Source organism: Acomys russatus, chromosome 10 (assembly GCF_903995435.1).
Source record: "Acomys russatus chromosome 10, mAcoRus1.1, whole genome shotgun sequence".
NCBI classification, from domain to species: domain Eukaryota; kingdom Metazoa; phylum Chordata; class Mammalia; order Rodentia; family Muridae; genus Acomys; species Acomys russatus.
Window position 1 is genome coordinate 64,091,276 of NC_067146.1, and position 22,178 is coordinate 64,113,453.

A 22,178-nucleotide genomic window follows, 5' to 3' on the forward strand; every position below is an offset into this window, starting at 1 on the left:
CACTTCTTTCCCCTCCAATAGACCCACCAGAGGTGGCCTTCTCCTGCCCCTAGGACCCTGGGCCACAGGTCTATACACTGGGGCCTTGTGGGGGTACTGCACAGGCCTGGAGAGGGTGGGTGGTGGGGCCCTGGCTCCCTCCATACCCTATCCTCTGCCCTCTTTCCCCAGAGCTGAGCATTTCCTTTCATGAGCTGCTGTGGGGACATTTGTTCCCCTCTTCAGAAGTCTGTGCCATCTTCTCCCACCTCTCGCGGGGAAAGCATGGCTCACCGCAGTACTGGGAAGATGGAAGGGATTGGGCCATGGACTCTCAGCCTCCAGGGGGCTGCTTGGGAACAGGGACACGGGCTTCTCTGTTCTGGGTGTCTTTGTCTGAAAGCACAATCCCTCACCACCCCCACCAACACCCCTCTGCATCCCATTCCTTGGCATTAATCTGGGCACCTTTCTCATCTCTCGGCCTTGCCTTTTCTTCCTGGCTCTGTCGCCTCTCCTCTCAGGAGACTGTCCAGGGCCTCCATGGCTGCCTAGCAGAAGGCTGGATTCAGCGGCTGGGCCAGGAGCCTCTGTCCTACACAGGGTAGGGCCAAGTGACTCCTGCTTGCTAATCTCCAAGTCCAATGTGTGAATGAATAATTTTACCAAAGGGAAAAAAAATCCTATATTTTCTTTTGGGGTGGGGTATCTTGGAATCTGGAGGAGCCAGTCTGGAGCAGGAATGGGTTGGAGTCAAGTCCAACCCCGCAAATCTCAACTCCAGAGCAGTGGCAGTGAGGACCACTCCCTCCTCCCCTGTAATTCTGTGGCCATACCGGAGAAGATGACATAGGTGCAGCCAGGTTAAACTTCCCCTCTCTTTAAAAGGTCAGGTCCAGCAAATACCTAGATTTCTTCCTCATGCAAATAAGGCATTCCTAGCACTTTGGCCCCAGTCAATGATGTATACTCACCCAAAAAACCTCCACCCACCCCCCAAAGGTTTAAATAACCTCCACCCCCCCACCCCCGGCCAACTAAAGAGGTGCTCCATGAAGCCTGCCTCCTGGGAGTCTGTTCCCATCAAGCTCACCAGCAGCCTGAGGTCTCCATCACTCCTGGCTGGTACTGCTTCCAGCTTCCTCAGGATCTGCCCAATGTTGTTGTCAGGGAGGGCAGGGGAAGCAGAGCCCGAACAGTAATTCTCTATCTTTCATAGAGAACTAATTCAAATATTATACACTGTACTGATAAAATGTCTTATCACTACACAGAGAGGGGGTAAGCCCTCCACATATTAAATATGTCAGTGGTCCAAAAGGAAAATACAAATGTATTTATCCTGCTAGCAATTAAAAAATGGGCTACATTCATATTATTATGATGACTTTATATATTTTTGTTTATGTCACAGAGATTATGAAAATTCTACTTAAGTCAGCTTTCATGTCTATTTTAAAGACAAAAAAAGAAACTACAAAATAATTCTGTGACTGGCGGGGTAGAACACTTGCCTAGCGTGCATAAAACCCCAGGTTCATTCCACACTGGTGGGGAAAAAAAATCGAGGTCATTAAATTAACATAATTTTATGTGCATCACCTCAGGAATTTATGAAGAAAACTCCTATCTTTAAAGACTTATTTGATTTTTTATGTTAATTGATTCAATAGATTTTTTTTTAACTGTCTATTTTGGGAGTGAGTGAAATGTAGGACAACGTAGCCAACAGTTGGGTCTTAGAGAAGAAACTAGAGCACATATTTTGCTAGCAATTATGATTCCCTTGAGAACAAAGCGTATTGGGTGGAGGTGAACTTCTCAGGTTAGGATAATTGAATCACATTTCCTCTTGTAACTTAAAAAAAAAAAAGACATTATCATATTCCCCAGTAATTTAATTAGTTACAGTGTTGATGGCTGATAATTTCATTACAGAGTTAGTGTGAAAATAAAAGTCCTCAGAGGAGTATGTTCAGAGTTCTAGGAAAAATCACATCAACACTGTAGAAATATTCATTCAGAGCTTTACACGGACTATTAAAGTGGAAAACAGCATGCCTTATCATTTCATTATGTAGTTAAAAACATCTTTCATTTCTAGCTTTCCAAATTATAACATCCTAGCATATTCCTGAAAGCCACCTGTGAACAGAGCCTAGTATTCCCAGCATGCCTCGAGCAGATTCCTACTGGGAAAAGCACTAGAAATACCCTCTAACCTAGACCCATTCTTCTTTTTATCGGAGGGCAATGGAAATGATGTACCTTGAGAGGCACGGATCTGGAGGTTGCAAGGATTTTCTAAGCCTGGTGGATTTATAGTGCCATTTGGCTGCCTGGTGAAGACAGCTTTCTCTTTAATGACATACACTGGACAAGTTACTAGATACTGAAGTGTTCCTTTTTATTTCTCTGTTCCTTTCTGATTTTATTTAGGGGTAGGAATACCACACCCTGGGCTTTGTGTGTGCTGGTAAGCACTCTACCCCTCAGCTCCATATCTATACTTTGTTTTGTGGAGACAAGGTCCTGCTATGACAGCTGCCAAAGCTTGCCTTGAAAGAGATTCTCCTGTCTCTTCTTCCTGAATTCTTCCTGGGATTCCAGGTGTGTACTACCTGGCTAGGCCCAGGACCAAAAGCTGATTGCAATGGCTTTTGTCATGTGCCTCATAGCCTCGGTGTCCTTGAGATATGGAGGACTACAAGTTTTCTCCAAGGGCTGGAAACACATCTTAGATGGTAATGTTTAGTTAGACTTCAACCCGCTACACTTGAGTTTCCTTGCAAAACAGGTAGTGTATTTCACAGAATGTGTGTTAAAGACAGCAAAGTAAATGTTAATTTGCACAGTGCCCAGACTTATACCTGGGTATGTGCCTTGTCCCTCAGAGGATACACTTTTAGGAAGGGGCTCCTAAAAGGAGCCAGGTGTCATGCTGGTCGTTGAGATGATTAGCACCAGTTCAACCCTCAGAGGCTCACATGGAGGAAACCATGCACACAGCTAGTTGGCCACATGGCTCAAGCTCTATTCCTTTCCTGGACCCTGGTATCTCTGTGGCCTTGGGCAAATTACCTTCTTTCATGGTCTTTGGGGAAATCATCTAGTTTCTCCTGTAACATGGGCTATCTAGGAGTGACAAGAGTCTCCAACAGTCACTCTGAGATAGGAGTGATGGGAGCAAATTCAGCAAATTCTCAACTGGTCAAGTCCAGTGGTCTCCAAACTCATCAGTTGCAAAGAGGTCAGTGCTGTTGCTGGAGATGCTGCTTAATGTCTTGGTCCAAACCTGCTCTTTACGCTTCCCCCTTGGTGTTTCCACAAGGCGACTGTATTTCTGTTTATAATACATGAGCTAACATCTTCTTTAGCCCAGTTTTCCCAGACTGTGGCAAGGGTAGACTCTGCCAGTTTTTAGTGACTGGTTTTCAGAATATACAGCTTCCTCCTGAACAGTGCTAAACCTCGCTGGTTTCTAGTACTTGGTGTGTGATTCCAGCTTCTCATCTGTGCAGAATTCCATTTCCTCAAGATTATCAGGTAGGTGAAATTGTATAATTTGAGGAAAGTGTGTTAAAAATGATAAAAGAATTGTCAGAAAAGTGGATTCTTAGATGTCTTCTAGGATAGGTGTTCTAGAATCTAAAGCCTCAGATAAAAAGGCAGAATATTAACAACTGGAATTTCAGAAAAACTGTTATGTGAGAGCTCAAAATTCTCTCAGATCACAAGGAATCTTCTTATGAATGGATGGACCCATTAGAACCAGTGTCCTGTGATAGTTCTTTGGCTCTTCAAACCAATCCTGTTACTGTAGTTCAGTAAATTTACTGGGTGCTGCTTCCTGCTACCTTATGTACTTTAAAGGTACATTATTGCTTCACTGGCTATGCCAACATTCAGAGCTTTTCTTCTAGAAACAAGTCTAACATTTATTTTATTTACAGTGTGCTAACAATAGCCAGGAGCAATTCCATTTCCATTCCCTATTGAACTTACCTGTCCTACAGAGATCCGTCCACACTTAACCAATAGATGCCGAGTAAGTAGGATTAACGCTTTAGTTTCCATTCAAGTAATTACCATATATACTTTGTTCATCTTACTTTCTATGGAAGGTTTTTTCTAATGCATAAATGTCACCCTGAATTCCACACTATATCTGTTCAGCCTACTTCTGAAACATAGTGTCTGCAGTGCAGGAACCATAGCTATCACTGAACATTGCTCTTTTCTAGTACCTAAGTATTAAAAGTCATGTATTAACTCTTAGCCCTTTCAAACTCTGACAAACTATGGAGGAATGTCTTGAATGGATGTAACAACTGTCAGTAAAGCACTGTTTAGCCAATAAGCTGGGCAGAAGGACAGGAAGTGGAAGGCGGGGCTTCCTGGAGAGAGTATGGACAGTTGAGAAGGGGGAACAGTTGACAGTTAAGGAGGACAGAGGGAGAGAATGGCCAAAAGAGCACCATGGTGGCAAATGCTTGGGGTATATGTATGACATATCAGTTTAGAGTAGTTTGTTTACTATAGTTTAGGAGTAGATTTATACTAGTTTAGATTCTGCCCAGCGTACTGCTAGCAGCTTTAAAGTACACTTCAGACTCTGTGTCTTTTATTAGCCATCTTAGGCTGAACCAATACATTTTTAATGTAACAAACTGGTGCCCAACCAAGACATTCCTCCATAAGAAACAAGCTGTTTTCCTACTTTAAAGGTAGAAGAACTCAGTCATGGTCACATCACACACCAGGTTGGGGGCGTCTCCATCATTTCCCTCATGTTAGATCAAACGTCAGCTCACTCTTCATGTGCTGGTGCCAAAATCTGAATATATGCTCATAATCTCTGCATTTCACAAAAATATACCCATAAAAACAATGATGTATTTTTTAAGCTTTATAATATTACATAAATTCCTATGAGCGTATTAAAAACTCCTGACACTTTTTTTTAAGAGTAACGATGATAGATAATAAAGCTCACCTTTTAATTTTTCTAAACACAATTCTTTAGGAAATTAAAACTCATAATTTTGGAACGACGCTGGTACACATTCCAAACATGTGAAGAGCTTTTGTCAGTAGAATAAAGCTGAGCTCCATGTCCTACTCTTGGAATGTTTTTAACTTTACCTTTTCTTCACTATACTCAGAAACAGCCAATTTTAATAGCTAGCTACCTACATTTTGCCAGAAAGCAATGTTGTTTCCAAGGCTTTACAGTATTATCTCCTTCACTGAAGTCACAGTAAAATCCTTCAAGCACAATCTTTGCTGAACTCTCTTAAAAGTCTCACCAGTGGAAATGTAAACTCTGCCCGCCCGCCCCCCCCCCCCCCCCCCCCGCGCCCGGTATATTTTACTTTACAAAGTTACACTCAGAACGAGCCATCCAAGTTCAATTTAAGTATGATTTATTGATTGCCTACGGTGTGCATGGCCCCATCAGTAGACACACTAGAATTCAGCACACAACACATCCCAGACTTGGGTGCCATGTGATCTAATAAGTATAACACAGTTTAGACACCGACAAATGAACCCCATGTCATTGGTCAATCAGAGCCAACATTAAAGAGCTGTAATTTAAGTAATCCAAAAGAGCATCTAATCCTAAAATCATATGTAACAATATTTGGCTTTAGGTAAACTCCATTGCAGACAGAAGTCACGAAGATGAAAATACATAGCAAGAGGATGGAGCACTATAGATGACTTTTATTTTGAATCCTCTGTTTTCTTCTTATAACGGTCCGAAGCCTCCGCAATACCAGCTTATCAGAAAGTAGCATGTCATCTTGTTGTTCTAGATAATCTAGCAAATTTTCAGTCCATTCGAGCGCAGCTTTATGGCTGATATGCTTCTCTGGATTCAGCTCTGCTTTCCTACTCTTCCTGGAAGGCTTCTGCCCGGCAGCCTTCGCCTTGACTTCAGAACTTACTATGCCAGCTAACACCTGACAGTGTGAGCCACTGCTCCGAGAGTCAAACCACTGCTCTATATTTTCAATGTCAACGTGTTCACAATCTTCTGTAGTCTGTAAAACTGTTGCTAAATTAGCTGCTAAAATGGCTCCTTCGTCGATGCTCATGCTGGAACTGTCTTCCTTGCCGGGAAACAGCTTTTTCCACGCTCTAGTTATAGTATGTGACCTCACCATGTTCCAGGCTCTTGCCGCGTCATAAATGGCATCCAACACTGTCAAATTCTTCCAAAACATTCTTGGGTCGTTCCCTTCATCCATGTATTTCTGGATAAGTCCTGCTCGGTAATATCTTTTGACTGTGGTTAAAACTCCTTGGCTCATAGGTTGGATTAGACTAGTGACATTTGGGGGCAAATACTTCACAGTTATTCTGCCATCGTCCGAGCACAACAGTTCTTCAGTTGGACGTGCTGAGGGGAAATCTAAAAGCAGTACTGCTTTTTCCCGAAGCCCTTTGGATTTTAGATGCTTCTGTACCTGTGGCACAAAGCACTTCTCAAACCACTGTTTGAAAACAGACGGCTCGATCCACGCACTCTTTTGACTGAAGTAAGTGACAGGAAGGTTTGAAAGGTCAGTTCCTTTGAATGCACGGGGTCTTTTTGCTTTCCCCACAACACAAAGATTAAGCTTGTGTAAACCTGTGGCATTTGCACAACACATAACAATGATCCTCTCTCTGCTTGTCCTATATTCACAAGTACCCTGGTCAGTGTCAAACGCCAGTGTCCTTGAAGGTAGACATTTCCAGAACAATCCAGTTTGGTCAGCACCATATATTTGCTCTGGTAGGAGATTTTCTCTTTCCACAAATTCCTGAAAGTTAACACAAAATTCACTGGCAGCAGCTTCATCTCCTTTTAATTTTGTTCCTTTACCAGCAGCCTTTGGAATACCATGGCGCTGCTTAAACCTAGTTAGCCAGCCAGATGAGGCATTAAAATCCCCTTCCATACCCAACGCATCAAAAAAGAACTTGGCTTGCTTTGCACAAATAGTCCCAGAGACTGGAATCCCATTTGTTTTCTGTTGATTAAACCACTCTATCATAACTCTGTCAAGCTCCTCGTATGTTGATGACTTCATAGATTTACGTTTGGACACTCCACTAGTAGGATCTGAACTGTTGGCATAGTTTATAATTCTTTCTTTGTTTTTTTTAATGTCACGAACCGTGGACTCACCAATTCCATACACGACAGAAAGTTTTTTGAAAGAGTTGCCTTCTTCAAGCTTCTTAATAATGTCAAGTTTGTCTTTAATTGTCAATACCACACGTTTACGCTTTCCCAACATTTTAGTCTAATATTTTAGACAATTAACAACTTATATTTGAACACAAAGACACTAGAGAATGGAGGCTTAAGAGCCCTCAGTTTTTCCCTGGGACTTGGATGGCGTAACAATTTTCTAAGAAAGTCTGAGTCTCTTCATTTGCATTTTAGAACTTAACCAGTTCCTATGGCAAAGAATAGCTCCAACTAACCCTATTTTTGCGCCTTTCTCCTTGTTCTTTTCATAAATTGCAGCCTTCCTGGAAGCTATAAGTTGAATCAATACTACCCTGCTGAGGTTTCTAAAGCATTCTCATGATCAACTTTTGCCATTACTGCAGGATTTTTTTTTTCTTTTTTCTTACGCCACGCAAGAAGGTAGTTTTACTCAGACTTGCAAACTTGACGTACTGAAAAACAGAGCATGGAGACTCACTGCCTGACTGTTGTCTTTGTCAGTCAAGTGAGGGAATGCTCTCTTCAAGGCAAGGACTCAGGTGAACTCCTATGAAAATCATAGCGAGGGGTAGTGAGCTGTAGAAGTGTAAGTGGACAAGCAAGCAACTAACTCGGTATTTTAAACCAAAAGGAACTTATAGCTAATGGATTTGGCAAGTGAAAGGGAAACAGCGGGCAAGAAGTAATGTCACATGATTCAAGAAAGGATAAAAAAAAACTTCATTGGTGGAAATCAGAACCCAAGGTTGCAACTAGGGGGTGGCAGGCTGGGTGATGACCGTACAGAAATCCCGGTGGAAGATGCTCTCCATGACCACAGAAGTAGGTGCTGGGGCGGTAGAGGTACTCGAGCCTCTGAAACCTATAGGAAAATACCAAACACGTTTTCTTTTCAGTTATCAGTCCACCGTATTACTCATACCTACCCCTGCAACTGTGTCGAGGTTATCACAACTTGACAGGTAATAGACAAATAACGCTCGCAAGTACTACCCAGGAGCTGAAAGCCTACCTCCTGACACTACCAGGGCCTCTCCCCGCCGGCCAGCGAGCTCCGAGCCGGACGCTGGGTGAAAGTCGGCGGCAGAGGGTCACCGCCGCAGCCCTGCAGTCGGTGAGTGGTCACCGGGCTCGTGGGACGCCGGGAAGCGGGGCGCGGGCATCGCTCCGCTTGACAGGCGAGAACGCAGAGCCAGCTACGGAGGTCCCCAGCGAAGGCGACCCGCCCGCCGCTGCAGAGCGAGCGCGCTGCGGTGCTGCGCGGCCGAGCCGGAAGGCAGGGGATTAGGAGCGCGCGCGCGCCCCCGCGGGAACGTGGTGTCGGCGAGGGGGCGGGGGATGCGCGGGCGAGCGCGCTGCGGGGGCGCGGCCTCTGGAGGGAAGGGCGGGGCTTGGTCGATGCTCCGCCTTCAGACAACCAGCCTGTGTAGATCAGCACTGCGCCCAGCAGAGGGCAACCCAGGCTCTTTGCTGGTGACAGGGCTTTGTAGATGAGGCTTGCAAGGGCGGGATTAGCATTTGTGTGGTCTACAATCAGATAAAACCCAGGTCTCCGGTGCCCCGGGGAGCTCACTGCTCCAGTTTACTGTACTCTACAGCTTGCGGTGGCATGGAGCTGGGCTTGACGGAGGGCGCAGAGGACTTTAATACTGGAGGATCATTATAAGGACCACCCCCTACTGTCAAGGGGGAATTTCAAGATTTAGGCCTGTGTGCCACCCGGCGCTGTTCCCTTCCCTCTGTCTATCTCTAGACTAATAGTTTTAAAAAAAGAGAAAAAAAAGGAAAAAAATCTATCTTCCACAAACACCTGAACAGGGGTGTTCTAATTTCTCTTTCTTAAAGCAACATTTTTTTTTCTAGAATTTTAGTACTACAAGCATTCACTGTACAGAGAAAAAAATCCAAGGCTCTTTTCTGTCATATCTGCGAAGTTGTCTCCAGAATCCCACCCTTTCACTACCTGGTGTGCTGAGTGGAAATCTTTTCATCTATTTGTGCTATCACATGGGTGGCTTTGGGCAAGGCCTAGTTTTGCCTGAAAGTAGACTTCCCACAATTCTTGCCTCCCCCACCCCCCATTTCTAGCTTCCAACTAAACAATCTGGGCAGATCTGAATGACCATTTTTAGTAAAGCACAATTTCATTTATATTGCTTTAAAAAGTTTTCTTTTCCCTGTTTGTTTGTAAGAAGCATGAAATACTTGGCACCTGTCCATTTCTTAACAGAAAGGAGGGCAGATTTTCACAGATTGCCAACCTCTTGGAAATCAGATTGCAGAGAGCCAAATGGACATTTGCCTGGCTTTCTCCTCTCTTTCCAGCCTCCTGGGATCACTTTGGCATATAATATTAAAAAGAAGAAGAAGGAGGAGGAGGAGGAGGAGGAGGAGAAGGAGAAGGAGAAGGAAGAGAAGAAGAGAGAGAAAGAAAAAGAAAAAAAAAAGCCTGTAGGCCTACTCAACTTTCTAGAAGCTAGTTTCCTTCCCCCACAGTGTTGTGTGTCTACTTGGCGAGTGTTCATTTTTATAGCTTTGCCTTGTCACTCAAAACAATTCTATTTAATGGGCTTTTACAAACACTTTAATGTAGCCATGCCTTTACAAGGGTTAGTTCTTTCTGGTAAGTGTCTTCTTTTGGTCTGTGGTTATGGAGAGATATGTTGTGAATTGTGGCAGACTCAGTATCTTAAAACACTAAATAACATGTGTGATTCTCTAACTGTACACGTGCCAAACATTTGCCTAATCACGTAGAAGGCACCCTGTCAAGAGCGAAGCTTCATGTCATCTATGGACGATGGGTAATGGTGTGCGTGTAAGTTTACAGGAGCACCACTCCAGTGTGGGTGTTGAGAATGGGGAAGCAGCATTTGTACGGGAAATCTGTCTTGTATTCACTTTTGCTGTGAACCTAGATTTCTTGGAAAAAAGCTGCCGGTTTCAGCTGAGTGTTTTGCTAGACACCTGTAGACCTAGCTGCTTGGGAAACAGGGGGAAGAGGTTTGATTGAGCTCCAGGGTTTGGGGCCAGCCTGAGCTACCCAGGGAGACCTGCCTCCAACATTTTTTTAAAAAAAGAGATAGTTTAAAAAGCTCTTGCCTGGCATCCACAAAGCCCTGGGTTCTATACACATCCCTGCCCTCAACTGCATAAAATGGGGTGCATTGTAGTGCATGACTTTAATCCAGCACTTGTGATATAGAAATAAAAACCAAGGACATCCTGGGCTACGTATCAAGTATGAGGCTATCCTAGGCTACAGGAGACTCTATATCAGAAAAAAAAAGGGGTGAGGGGAGGACAAACAAGTTAAACACTCTTGTTTCTTAAAAGCTGTGTTGACCCCAGGGAATTTCCCATTGCCATCCCCGCTATCTTCAGATCAATCTTTTATTTTTAAGACTATTTTTTTAAAGATTTATACATAATAAATAAATTATGTATACAGTGTTCTGCCTGCACACCAGACTTAATTATAGATGGTTGTGAGCCACCATGTGGTTGCTGGGAATTGAACTCAGGACCTTTGGAAGAGCAACCAGTGCTTTTATCCTCTGAGCCATCTCTCCCACCCGCTTTCCTCAGTCTTGGTGTACTCTGTCTTCTCATTTCCCAAGTCTCAGGTCTCTTTCTTTCCTCTACAGATACTTCAGGAAGCATCAGACCCTCTTTTCTTTTATTGTTGCAGTATTTGTGTGCTCTTCATCGTTTCAAAAAGAAAAATCTTAAAATTCATTGTAACTTACTTTGTAATCAAAAGACATAAGTCATGGTTAAAACCCTGTAATCCCAGCACCCAAAACACAGGAAGATCAGGGAATCCAGTCCATTTTACTAGCAAGTTCCAGGCCAGTCTGGGATATATAGTAGGATTCCATTTCAAACAAATAATAAACAGATAATCTGCCTATCATCATTATTTCTTTCCTTCTCATATAAACCATCTCTTAACCCTTTAAACATTCCGTGGGGTAGCTGTTACCTCTGTTGATAAGTGAAACGAAGGCTAACTTAGTATGTAAATCTATTAAACATGTGGACAGAAAGGAAAGTTAGACCCGCATCATTCTGGCTTTAAAGCAGGGTACTCTTACCTATGTTACCAAACTACCAAGTGGAAATCTTAACTCAAAGACATGAAAACAAGAAATATATATATATATATATATATATATATATATATATATATATATATATATATATATATATATATATACTGGGGTTATTCTTTTCTGCATATGTAAATGTCTTTTATTGAACTAGAATATTTAACATCAGCCAACAATGGCTTTCTAGTCATGAGGACACTAAAAACTCAGTGATCATCAGACACTGAACACAGTTCATTTGAAGTGGACATTCTGAAAATACCCTAAGCATCTGCTTTGTCCTGGTTTGTCATGATAAACTCTGGTAAACTTTCTTCTGCTCTAGTATCTGTGGACCTGTTATCTGTGTTCTTCATGCATAGTAGTTTTCTAATAAAATGAGACACATCTAGGAAAGTAAATTCTAAATTTTAAGGGTTTCCTTGGTTGTTGTTTTAGGTTGCTGTTCTTTTATCAGTGATCCTCACTCACTAAGATTCTTTTTCCCGTGACACTAAATTAATTACTTGAATAAGCATAAGATGAGATTGTTATGCCCAGATTGGTAGATTCCCCAAAGACCACCAGGAGTCCAAAGCTATATGCATAAGCAAGGAGCCTTCCTTTATTCAAGCTTGAACTACGACCCTCGAACCTCAACCTCACCTATGCAGAAGACCAACCGGTATTGAGAACTCTGAACTGCCCTTAGGCAGGTTTTTAATTGTGGTTCCAGCAAGTCCAGTTTGGCAGTTACAGGATTGGTTGATATTTAGCAAGGTTGGGTTGGCACTAGGGAATTGGTTGAGCCTAATGGTGAAATGCTTAAGCAATCTATTTACAACATCTGGGGACATTTGGGACTTGATTGGTTCTAGCCTAGGGTGGTATCTTCTTGGAACAGTTTAAAGTTTTCCAGCAACACAGGTGAACTTCAAAACAAGTTCAAGATGGTACCAGCTGACAAAATGGAGTCACATAAGCTAGGTCTTTTCAAGATCATAAAATTCTTTATTATGACGCTGTTATTCTGAATATTAAGCCCACTTGCATTCATATAGCCTCTCCCAACTGACAATCAGCAGGTTCTTCAGGATTCAGCTGCCGTCACCTGCTTTCTGTTTAAACTGGTCACAGGGACTTGCCCAGCTGGAGCGTGATTCAGCTTTCCTTGTGGGCAAACAGAATGGTAAAATGAAAGCTTGCTCATTGAAGTTTCTATCATTGCTGAAGCTATTTTACTTTGTAATATAAGCAAAAGCCCAAATTATCCCATTTTTTAATAGAGACATGTCTTTTTGAATGGTTAATATAGTGTTATCGCATTGGAAACTTTCTGGATTCAGGTAAAGGGTAGGTTACACAGTGGAAAGTCCTAGATCTTTTAAAAGGCTGATAACATGATAATGAAAGAGTGGATTCTTTATTTTAAAAACAAGTCTTATTTAAATGTATCCTTAGCTGACAAAAGCATAAAATGAAGCTGCAAATGTGCTTCCATGTTATCTACATTAATATATTTGACCACGTCCCCTGGATGGGAAGGCCTGGTGGCACTCAGAGGAAGGATATCTGGCTATCAAGAAGAGACTTGATACCCTATGAGCATATACAGGGGGAGGAGATCCCCCTCAGTCACAGTCATAGGGCAGGGGAGTAAGGGGAAAATGGGAGGGAAGGAGGAATGGGAGGATACAAGGGATGGGCTAACAATTGAGATGTAATATGAATAAATTAATTAAAAATATTTTAAAATATGTTATATAATGTTTAGGTCAAATTAGAAATTCCCATAATCTCAAACTTATTATGATTATGATTATGATTATGATTATTACTATTACTATTATTCTGTGGGTAGCTTGAGCATCCAAGACCTCAAAGCCCATTTTTCAACAGTGGTACACTTACTCCAGCAGGACCACATCTCTTAATGGTGCCACTCCCTGTCAGCCTATGGGAGCCTTTTTTTTCTTTCAAACCACCACAATCAACTTGTATTTTTATTTATTTATTTTTTTATTTTTATTTTTTTGTGCTTCATCTTCGAATAATGTTGAAATTAACATTCTTGAGGCAATTGACTCTATAGGCTCATACATTTGAATGCTTAATCACCACTCAGTGGAATTGTTTTAGGAGAATTAGAAGGACTAGGAGGTGTGGCCTTGTTGGAGTAGGTGTGGTCTTTTTGGAGAAGGATGTTGACGGGAGTGGGCTTTCAGATCCCAGAAGCCCATGTCAGGCACAGTAACTCCCTTTCTCTGCCTTCTGCCTGTAGATTAAGATGTAAAGCTTTCAGCTACTGCCCTGGTGCTATACCTGTCTGCTTAAACCCTTTGAATCTGTATATAAGGCCCCAGTTAAATGCTTCCTTTTATTAGAGTTGCCACAGTTATGGTATCTCTTCACAGCAATAGAACGGTAGCTAAGACAGAAGTTGGTAGTGGTATCAGGGACTGGGGTATTGTTGTGATAGGCCTAATCATGTTCCTCAGTGGAATGTGGATTTGGGGACTTTGGATTAGGAAAGCAGTTGAATACTTTAAGTAGGGTTTAATGAGCCATTTTAGTATAGAAACTTAGAAAACAGTAGTATCAAGGGAAAGGTAAGCTAGGGTAGCCGAGCTCAAGAGGTTTCAGAGGAGAATAATATTAGAAACCATTCTTGTGATAGTTTGGCAAAGAATGTGGCTGCTTTTTTCCCTTGTTCTAAGAATCTGCTTGAGTCTCTACTGAAGAGTTTTGGATTAATGTCCTTAGCAGAAGAGATATCAAGAGAGCCTAGTATTGATTATGTCATGTGGTTATTACTGACCACTTTTCTTTTCTTTCTTTTTTTTCCATTTTCCTTTGTGTTGGGGGGGGGGCAGTGGTTACACAAGGTTTCTCTGCATAGCCTTGCCTGTCCTGGACTCCCTCTGCAGACCAGGCTGGCCTCGAACTCATAGAGATCCACCTGCCTCTGCCTACGCTAGTACTGGGAATACAGGCATGTGCCACTGCACCAAGCTTAATGATCATTCTTAAATAGATCTACAGTGAAAAGAGAAGCAAGTATGGGAGGAAACGAGAAATACAAAATGTACAATTTGAAAAGAAAAAGAGCACTTGAAAATTTAATGTTAAAGCCAAGTCCTGTGCTCAAGAAGATAGAAAGTTTAAAGAAAAGCTGATGCTAAGTGGAGTGGGAACCTCGGAGCAAGATCCCACCCAGCAAAGCTTCCAAAGTGTGATAAGGAATTAAAAGAAAATTTAAGTAGTAAAGGAAATCAACAATAGAAAGTTTATGCAAATGTAATTTAAAGAAGGGGACCAGGTTTCAGCCCCAGCAAGCAGAAATTTTTTGAAGATTGGGCCCTGTGCTTCTGGCATTAGATTAAAGAAAGATACAGAAGTAAAAAAGAAAGTGGGGAAGAGCCTTGAACTCATTGGCACAGGAGACAACTTCCTGGACAGAACACCACCAGCTCAGGCTCTAGAATCAATGATTAATAAATGGAACTTCTTAAAGCTAAAAAAACTTCTCTAAGGCCAAGGACATTGTCAATGGAATGAAATGACAATCTACAGATTGGGAAAAGATCTTCACCAAGCCTATATCTGACAAAATGCTAATATCATATATATGTATGTATGTATGTATACATATATGTGGTTGTGTGTGTGTGTGTGTGTGTGTGTATAACACCAACAAACAAAATAAACCAATTAAAAATGGGGTACAGAGCTAAACAGAGAATTTTCAACAGAGAAATCTCAAATGGCCAAGAAGCACTTAAAGAAATGCTCAATATCCTTAGTCATCAGGGAAATGGGAATCTTTTTTTTTTTTCAGCCCTAATCAAGTGTTTTATTGTGGCATCTCTTAAGGATATGAGAGATTCCATCTTATACCCAGTAGAATGGCTAAGATTCATTGCTGGTGGGAGTGCAAACTTGTACAAACACTTTTGAAATCAATCCGACACTTTCTCATGAAATTGGCAATAGCTCTACCTCAAGACCCAGCTACACCACTCCTGGGTATATACCCAAAAGATGCTCCACCATACAATAAGGAGACTTGCTTAACTATATTCATAGCAGCTTTATTTGTAATAGCCGGAACCTAGAAACAACCTGGATGTCCCTCAGCTAAAGAATAGCCTGCATGTAGGAAAAGGGCTGTTGCATGTGAAACACATTAGCTCTTTCATTATATGGCTGCTATACCTCAAACATTTATAATCATTTAATACCCAAGACATTTCAAATGTGCTGAATTGGGTTGGAAAGACAATTGATTGCTTTTGTTTTAAATAGTAAATTTTACTATTTTTGAATGGTGATGGCTTTATGGAAAATGAATAGCGAGCACACAGTTACCGTATACAGCCACGCCCCAGCCTTTCGCGCATCCCCTGTTAGAAGCAGGATGCGTGGTGTGATGGATACGTTGTGACTAACAGCCAATCCTGGATTCCACCGTTAATATCTGCGTTCACTTTTGGTTTATTTTTCTTTGGTTTTGGGCAAATATGTAATGATACGTATTCTGGGTTCGTCTGATTCTTTGTAGATTCTTCTAACCTGCTCCCACAGCGGGAGTGTTTGCTATAACTGGAGGTTAAGGGTAGTGGTGGCTGGTTGTCATCAGGCTCAACAGGTTGGCAAGAACCCTTGTAAGTGATGAGCTGTTCAGGCACTTAGAGTGCCAAGTTCCTCATGATTAGTGGTGAGAAACTAGATCTGAGTAGAGGAGTAGGTGATTCTAGGCAGATGTGCTAGTAAAGGCAAACTTACATTTTCTTTCTGACCGTTCTTACAACAGTCTTTCAGTTGAATCCTTGTATCTATCGGCCGACTGTATGCACTTAAATAATTTACTATGATGGTTTTCCAATTCTTCTGAAAGAAGAATTTTCATGTCTGTGTTCCTTTCTCTGCACCCAAGGACTTCAGTTTGTATACAGATTGTTCTGATTTACTGTTGTTACTCCCATGGAGGCTCCATTTAAACTTGTCCACAGGGCTCTGCCACTGATGCCTTTTTCTTGGAACATGGCCTTGCCTGCAAAAAGGACACATCTCAGGCTCTCCTTATGTGTCGGCTTCTCTCTTTCTTGCACTCATTTTATTTGATGAGGTGTCATTTCTACTTTGTGCATTTCTTCTTAGATGCCGTAGCTTTAGCTCCAGTTCAAAGCTTGAGACATAGCTCTGAGCTGTATGGTCTGAGCATCCTTCACAGGACTTTAAATGGGTGACATTTATATTTATAGAGGATTGCCTCAAGGAAATACAAGTCCTGTGATTTTAGCAACTAAAACTGAAATAGGAAGGAGCTAAACAAACAGCTGCTCCTGAGGGGTATCCTTTGAGGCCTTCTAGAATGGCCAGCACTGAAGATGCATAGTGTTAAGGCCCACTTGAGCCTGAGAGTGTACCAATCTACAGATTACTACTAGCCTTCAACAGGGAAATTTCCTTCTTTTTGTGCCTCAGTTTTCCTTAACTGTTTCTATTGACAGATCACTTTGAAAGCAGATTTTTTTACATTTTTTATTATTGTCTTATATATTACATCCTTACCACAGTTTCTACTCCCTCTTCCTCATCACTCCCCAACCCCTCTTTCCCCCCTCCCTCAGATTGCCCACCCCTACACCTGACTACCCTCAGAAAAGAGCAGGCCTTTCAGGGACAATCAGCAAACACTGCATAACAAGCTACAATAAGACCAGGTACATACCATCACATCAAGGCTGGACAAGGCAGCCCAGTAGGGGGAAAGGGGTCCCACGGGTAGGCAAAAGAGTTATGGACAGCCCCCACTCCCAATGTTAGGATTTGCATGAAAACACCAAGCTATTCAGCCGTAACATATAGGCAAAGGACCCAGGTCAGACCTCTAGAGATTCTCTCATCTCTCAAGTTCCCATGAATCCTGGTCAATTGCAATGACATTCTCCTTTTTAAAATATTTGTAAGAGTGTCCATGACTGAACCACCACCCAAAGCTTTTGAGACTCATCCTGTTTGCTGTATTAGTAAAAAGCCTTCTCTACTCAGGTGCTAATATCAGAAACCAGAGCCACTTTTGAATGAGTCTTTGTTTTAAAGAGACCAACAAAGCTGGGCATAATGGTGCTTACCTGTTGTCATGAGTCTTTAAGAGGCTGAGGTAGAAAGAATTCCAGATAAGCCTGGGAAGCATGAAGAGTCTGCATTCAGCTAGACAGACAGATAGACAGACAGACAGTCAGACAACAAAATGGGCACTGTCTCCTACCCAAACATGGACTTTGCTTCCATTTATATTCTGTATACTGATAGTTGAAGCATGAGTTTTGATTTTCACCAGTTCCTACCTGGTTGCAGAATTAAGCCCGTGTCCCCTGGAAGGGCTTGGCTAGTGTGACTCCTGCCTGCTCTGCATAGCTGATGCCACCAGATACACCTTCTGGATCCTTTGCATCATGTGCCTTTTGCAAAGCAGAGGATCATTGAGGTATCTGCCTTCCTTGTGGTGTTTATTAGGATGTGATGAGTGGAGACCCTGGACTACTTAAAGCAGGCACCGCTCTGTTGCATTGCACTGGAAAGCTTGTTGCCACTGTTCCCTTGACTTCCTACTGCTCCTCTTTCCTTTTTTGTTTTGTTTTGGTTTTGTCTTTTCCTTTTCTCCTTCTTTTGTTTGTTTATTTGTCTGGTGTGTGTGTGTGTGTGTGTTCTAATTTTTGAGAGAATGCTTTACAATATAGCCCACTATTTATCTTAAACCTGTAAACATCCTACCCCAGCTTCCAAAGTACTCAGAATACAATCATTTACCATACCATCCAGGTAAAGCAGTTTATTGTTTTGCTTCCTTTTCCCTTTTGTCATTGCTGGGAATCAAACTCATGGTACCAAATGTGCCAGACAAATGCGCGATCACTGAACTATGCCCCTAGTCTTCATTTTCTATTTTCTAAGACCCTTGTCTTCAATTTACACTGATTACTGCTTTTCATGGTGGTTTTTTTTTTTAATCCCTTAGTGTGTGCTCTTGTAGCACAGAAGTGGTCCTGGCCAATTTCAGCCCACACCTGATTTTCTGGGAATTTTTTGGAACAGAACACTCAGAGGCACAGCTGAGGATGGCAAGGTCAGGCAAGGGAGGAAACCATATCTTTTCTGAATGCAGGTGACAAGAGTTAGCAACTGTCTTGTGATCAGTTTTCTTTGTGACTAACTACTTAGATTTGAGTGGCCTGTAGGACAAGGACATGGCTCACATAGTGGGAGCACAAAGGAAGACCAATCTTCCTGGAGGCAGAACAGTCACTTTGGGGAGTGGCCTCACCTAGTACTTTACAGTAAACTGTTACCATCCATCCAATTGCAGAACAGGTGAGGCAAAGGCCCAGTGAGCCTGAACAAACAGGCACTGTGGAACAGGACTTAGCATTGGCTGAGTACCTGTAATAATTGTTTTATCTTTTGTACAAAGATAAAAGAGAATACTGCCAGAACATTCAGTAGATGTGAGTCCAGGTCTGGCCCCTCTCAGTTCTCTAGGACTTTGTGGATGCTGAGATATTGCTCCCATGACATGTAAGCTCTGACTGACCCCTGAAGTTTGTCCTCAAAGACAGTGAAGCATGTTACCTTTATGCACATGTGTACACACATGCACACACCTAGTGTAGCCGACACTTGAAACTCAAGTGGTATAAGGATTTTCATGTGAACAAGATTTTTCTCACTCAGTAGCTCTTTCCTCTTATTTTAGTTTCTGTGGAGGAAATAACTGTAAGATGTACATCTAAAATGAAACTAGCACCCTTCAATATTCAAGTTTACAAAGAGGCAGTGATGTTATTATTTTATAATATAAAACAATTTTGCTTTGAATGGAATTGTTCTTTATTTCTAAGTGGATTCTATTTTTCTATGGCTAAGGACTTTCAAATTGATATTTATTGAAAAGGACATATTGTATTCATTCTAAACAGGTTATTTTTTAATAGTTCAGGCATAAACTTCCATTACTAATTTTGCATAAATGACTTCCCTCTGTGGAAGGCAGGAGCTCACAGATAAGCCCTAGCAAAACCAGGAAAGTTAAGCACACAGGCCATCTCTTCAATGGAAGGGATGCATATACCTGTTTTCCACCCAAAATGCTGAGAGTGGGTATAGTTAATAGCCTGGTAACCTGTGCTGTGTGTAGGGCCAGGCCACAACTGATTCCCCCAGACTATTATGGCTATCCCAGATCCTTATTCCATTTACTTTCAGCTTTAGCTTTGCTTCTCAGTCAACAGAACCCATCCTTAGGGGAGATGTCATATGTCCGTTATACCTCACTGACCTCTACAGTATTTTGGTCAGAGACCGCACCAGTTCCCAGGCCCTTAAACTATAAAATTCATCTTCATGGTAGAGGTCACAGGCACTTTGCAAAAGAGTTTTGATATCATGCCTTAAACTTTATTGTGCACAGGAGATTGAGATCATTGTTATGAGGAAATGTTTTTTCCAAATTGCACTGTACTTAAATATGTCTAAAATAAATTGCCTGGTGTCAGATTGTAGAAGTCTGAACTAGCCTGGCTAACCAAGTCATATTGAACCAAATTTCTGTCTTGCCTCTTATACATTGTTTCTCTGCCTGCAGAAAGCATGTATACACACACACACACACACACACACACACACACACACACACACACACACACACACACACACACACCTCACCAGCTAAGCTTAGAGTGTTCTAAGTGGAAGTCCAGTTGCCTGAGGAACATCTGAAACTGAGCTGCAGCATCAGGTCTCACTGTGATCATTTTTTGTTTGTTTGGGGTACTTTGTTTTTGTTTTCTGAGACAGGGTCTCACTACTAGTTTTGGCTAGCCTACATATAGCTTGAAGTGTAGACCGTGCTCGTCTCAACCTCATAGAAATCCTTTTACCTCTGTCTTTTGAATACTAGGATTAGAGGCATGTGCCCCCATACTCAGTGTTCTGTCCATTTCTAAATCAGTGCTTCTTAAAAGTGCTTCCATGAATTGGACTGATGATTTTAAAATAATAAAATCTAGCTGATTTTGGCAGTGCATGCCTAGCACTCAGGGAGGCAGAGACAAGCAGAGCACTGTGAGTTTGAAGCCAGCCAGGTCTAGTGAGTCCAGGACAGCTAAGCCTACACAGAGAAACCTTGTCTCAAAAAAACATAATATCATGTTCATCGGCTAGGTCTTGGTAGGGGTTCAAAGCTTACTGGCTATATTCTCCTTGGCTGGTGCCTTAGTTTGAGGAGGACCCCAGGACCCAGATCTGCCTGTTATAAAGTTCTTATTGTAGGTTTCCAGGACCCTGTGGGTCCTACTATTTCCCCATTCTTCCATGCTACTCTCGCCTAAAGTCTCAATAGGATGTCCTCTCCTCTGACCCACTTTCTTGGTAAGTAAAGTTTTTCATGGTACATATCCCTTCGACTAGTGTTTTGCTATAAGTGAGTTTATACCGTTTGTCTCTTTTTGCTTCTGGGTGAACTCATTCATTATGATAATTTCTAGATCAATCCATTTGTCCACAAATTTCGGGAATTCCTTGTTTTTAATAGCTGAGTAGTATTCCATAGTGTAAATGTACCACAGTTTCTTAGTTCATTCTTCTACTGAGGGACACTTAGGCTGTTTCCATGTTCTGGCTATTATGTATAAAGCAGCTATGAACATGGCTGACCATATGTCCCTGTTGTGTGGTAGGGCATTTTTTGGGTATATTCCAAGGAGTGGGATAGCTGGGTCTTGAGGAAGCCCTATTCCCATTTTTCTGATAAAGCACCAGATAGCTTTCCAAAGTGGTTGTACCAGTTTGCATTCCCACCAGCAATGAAGGAGTGTTCCTCTCTCTCCACATCCTTGCCAACATGTGGTGTCATTTGAGTTTTTGATCTTAACCATTCTGATGGGTAAGATGGAATCTCAGTGTCGTTTTGATTTGCATTTCTCTGATGACTAACGAGGACGAGCATTTCTTTAAGTGTTTCTCAGCCATTTGATACTCCTCTGTTGAGAATTCTGTTAAGTTCCAAGCCCTATTTCACAATTGGGTTGTTTGGTTTTGTGGTGTTTAATTTCTTGAGTTCTTTATATATTTTGGATATTAAACCTTTGTCAGATGAAGGGTTGGTGAAGATCTTTTCCCAGTCTGTAGGCTGTCACTTTGTTCTACTGACAGTGTCTCCTGCCTTACAGAAGCTTCTCAGCCTCATGAGGTCCCATTTATTAATTGTTGACATTAAGGCCTGGGCTGTTGGTGTACTGTTCAGGAAGTTGTTTCCTGTGCCTATGTGTCCCAGGCTCTTCCCCACTTTTTCCTCTAACTGAATTAATGTCTCTGGTTTTAAGTTGAGGTCTTTAATCCACTTGGACTTGAGTTTTGTGCATGGTGACAAATAAGGGTCTAATTGCATTTTTCTACATGTAGACATCCAGTTAGACCAGCACCATTTGTTGAAGATGCTATCATTTTCTCCAGCGTTGAGTGGAGAGGGAGATCTGACTCTCACACGAACTCTGGTGCCCCTTTTCTGACCATGTCCCCTGGATGGGGAGGCCTGGCGGCACTGAGAGGAAGGATAGCAAGTTACCAAGAAGAGACTCAATATTCTAAGAGCATATATAGGGGGAGGAGGTCTCCCTCAATCACAGACATAGGGGAAGGGAGAAGGGGGAAGTGGGAGGGAGGGAAGAATGGGAGGAAACAGGGGAAGGGCTAACAATCTAGATGTAATATGAATAAATTAATAAAAAATGTAAAAAACATAATAATAATAGTTAATAATAATAATATCTTTCTTTACTACTATTTACTTTAATATTATAAGCTCTGTCTCATTG

General features: G+C 42.0%; 1 protein-coding gene across 1 annotated transcript; it reads right to left on the minus strand.

The window, feature by feature from the left end:
• Positions 1-5,653: 5,653 nt before the first annotated feature.
• Positions 5,654-8,466, minus strand: Tigd2 (tigger transposable element derived 2). The gene is made up of 2 exons (XM_051152263.1): positions 8,223-8,466; positions 5,654-8,072 (listed from the first exon to the last, which is right to left on the minus strand). Exon 2 carries the CDS (start codon positions 7,272-7,274, stop codon positions 5,697-5,699), a length of 1,578 nt encoding a protein of 525 aa, XP_051008220.1. The 5' UTR covers positions 7,275-8,072; positions 8,223-8,466; the 3' UTR covers positions 5,654-5,696.
• Positions 8,467-22,178: the final 13,712 nt, after the last annotated feature.

Bases quoted from the DNA above. Each gene is read 5' to 3' on its own strand.
- Tigd2 (XM_051152263.1), bottom strand. From the start codon at position 7,274: ATGTTGGGAAAGCGTAAACGTGTGGTATTGACAATTAAAGACAAACTT.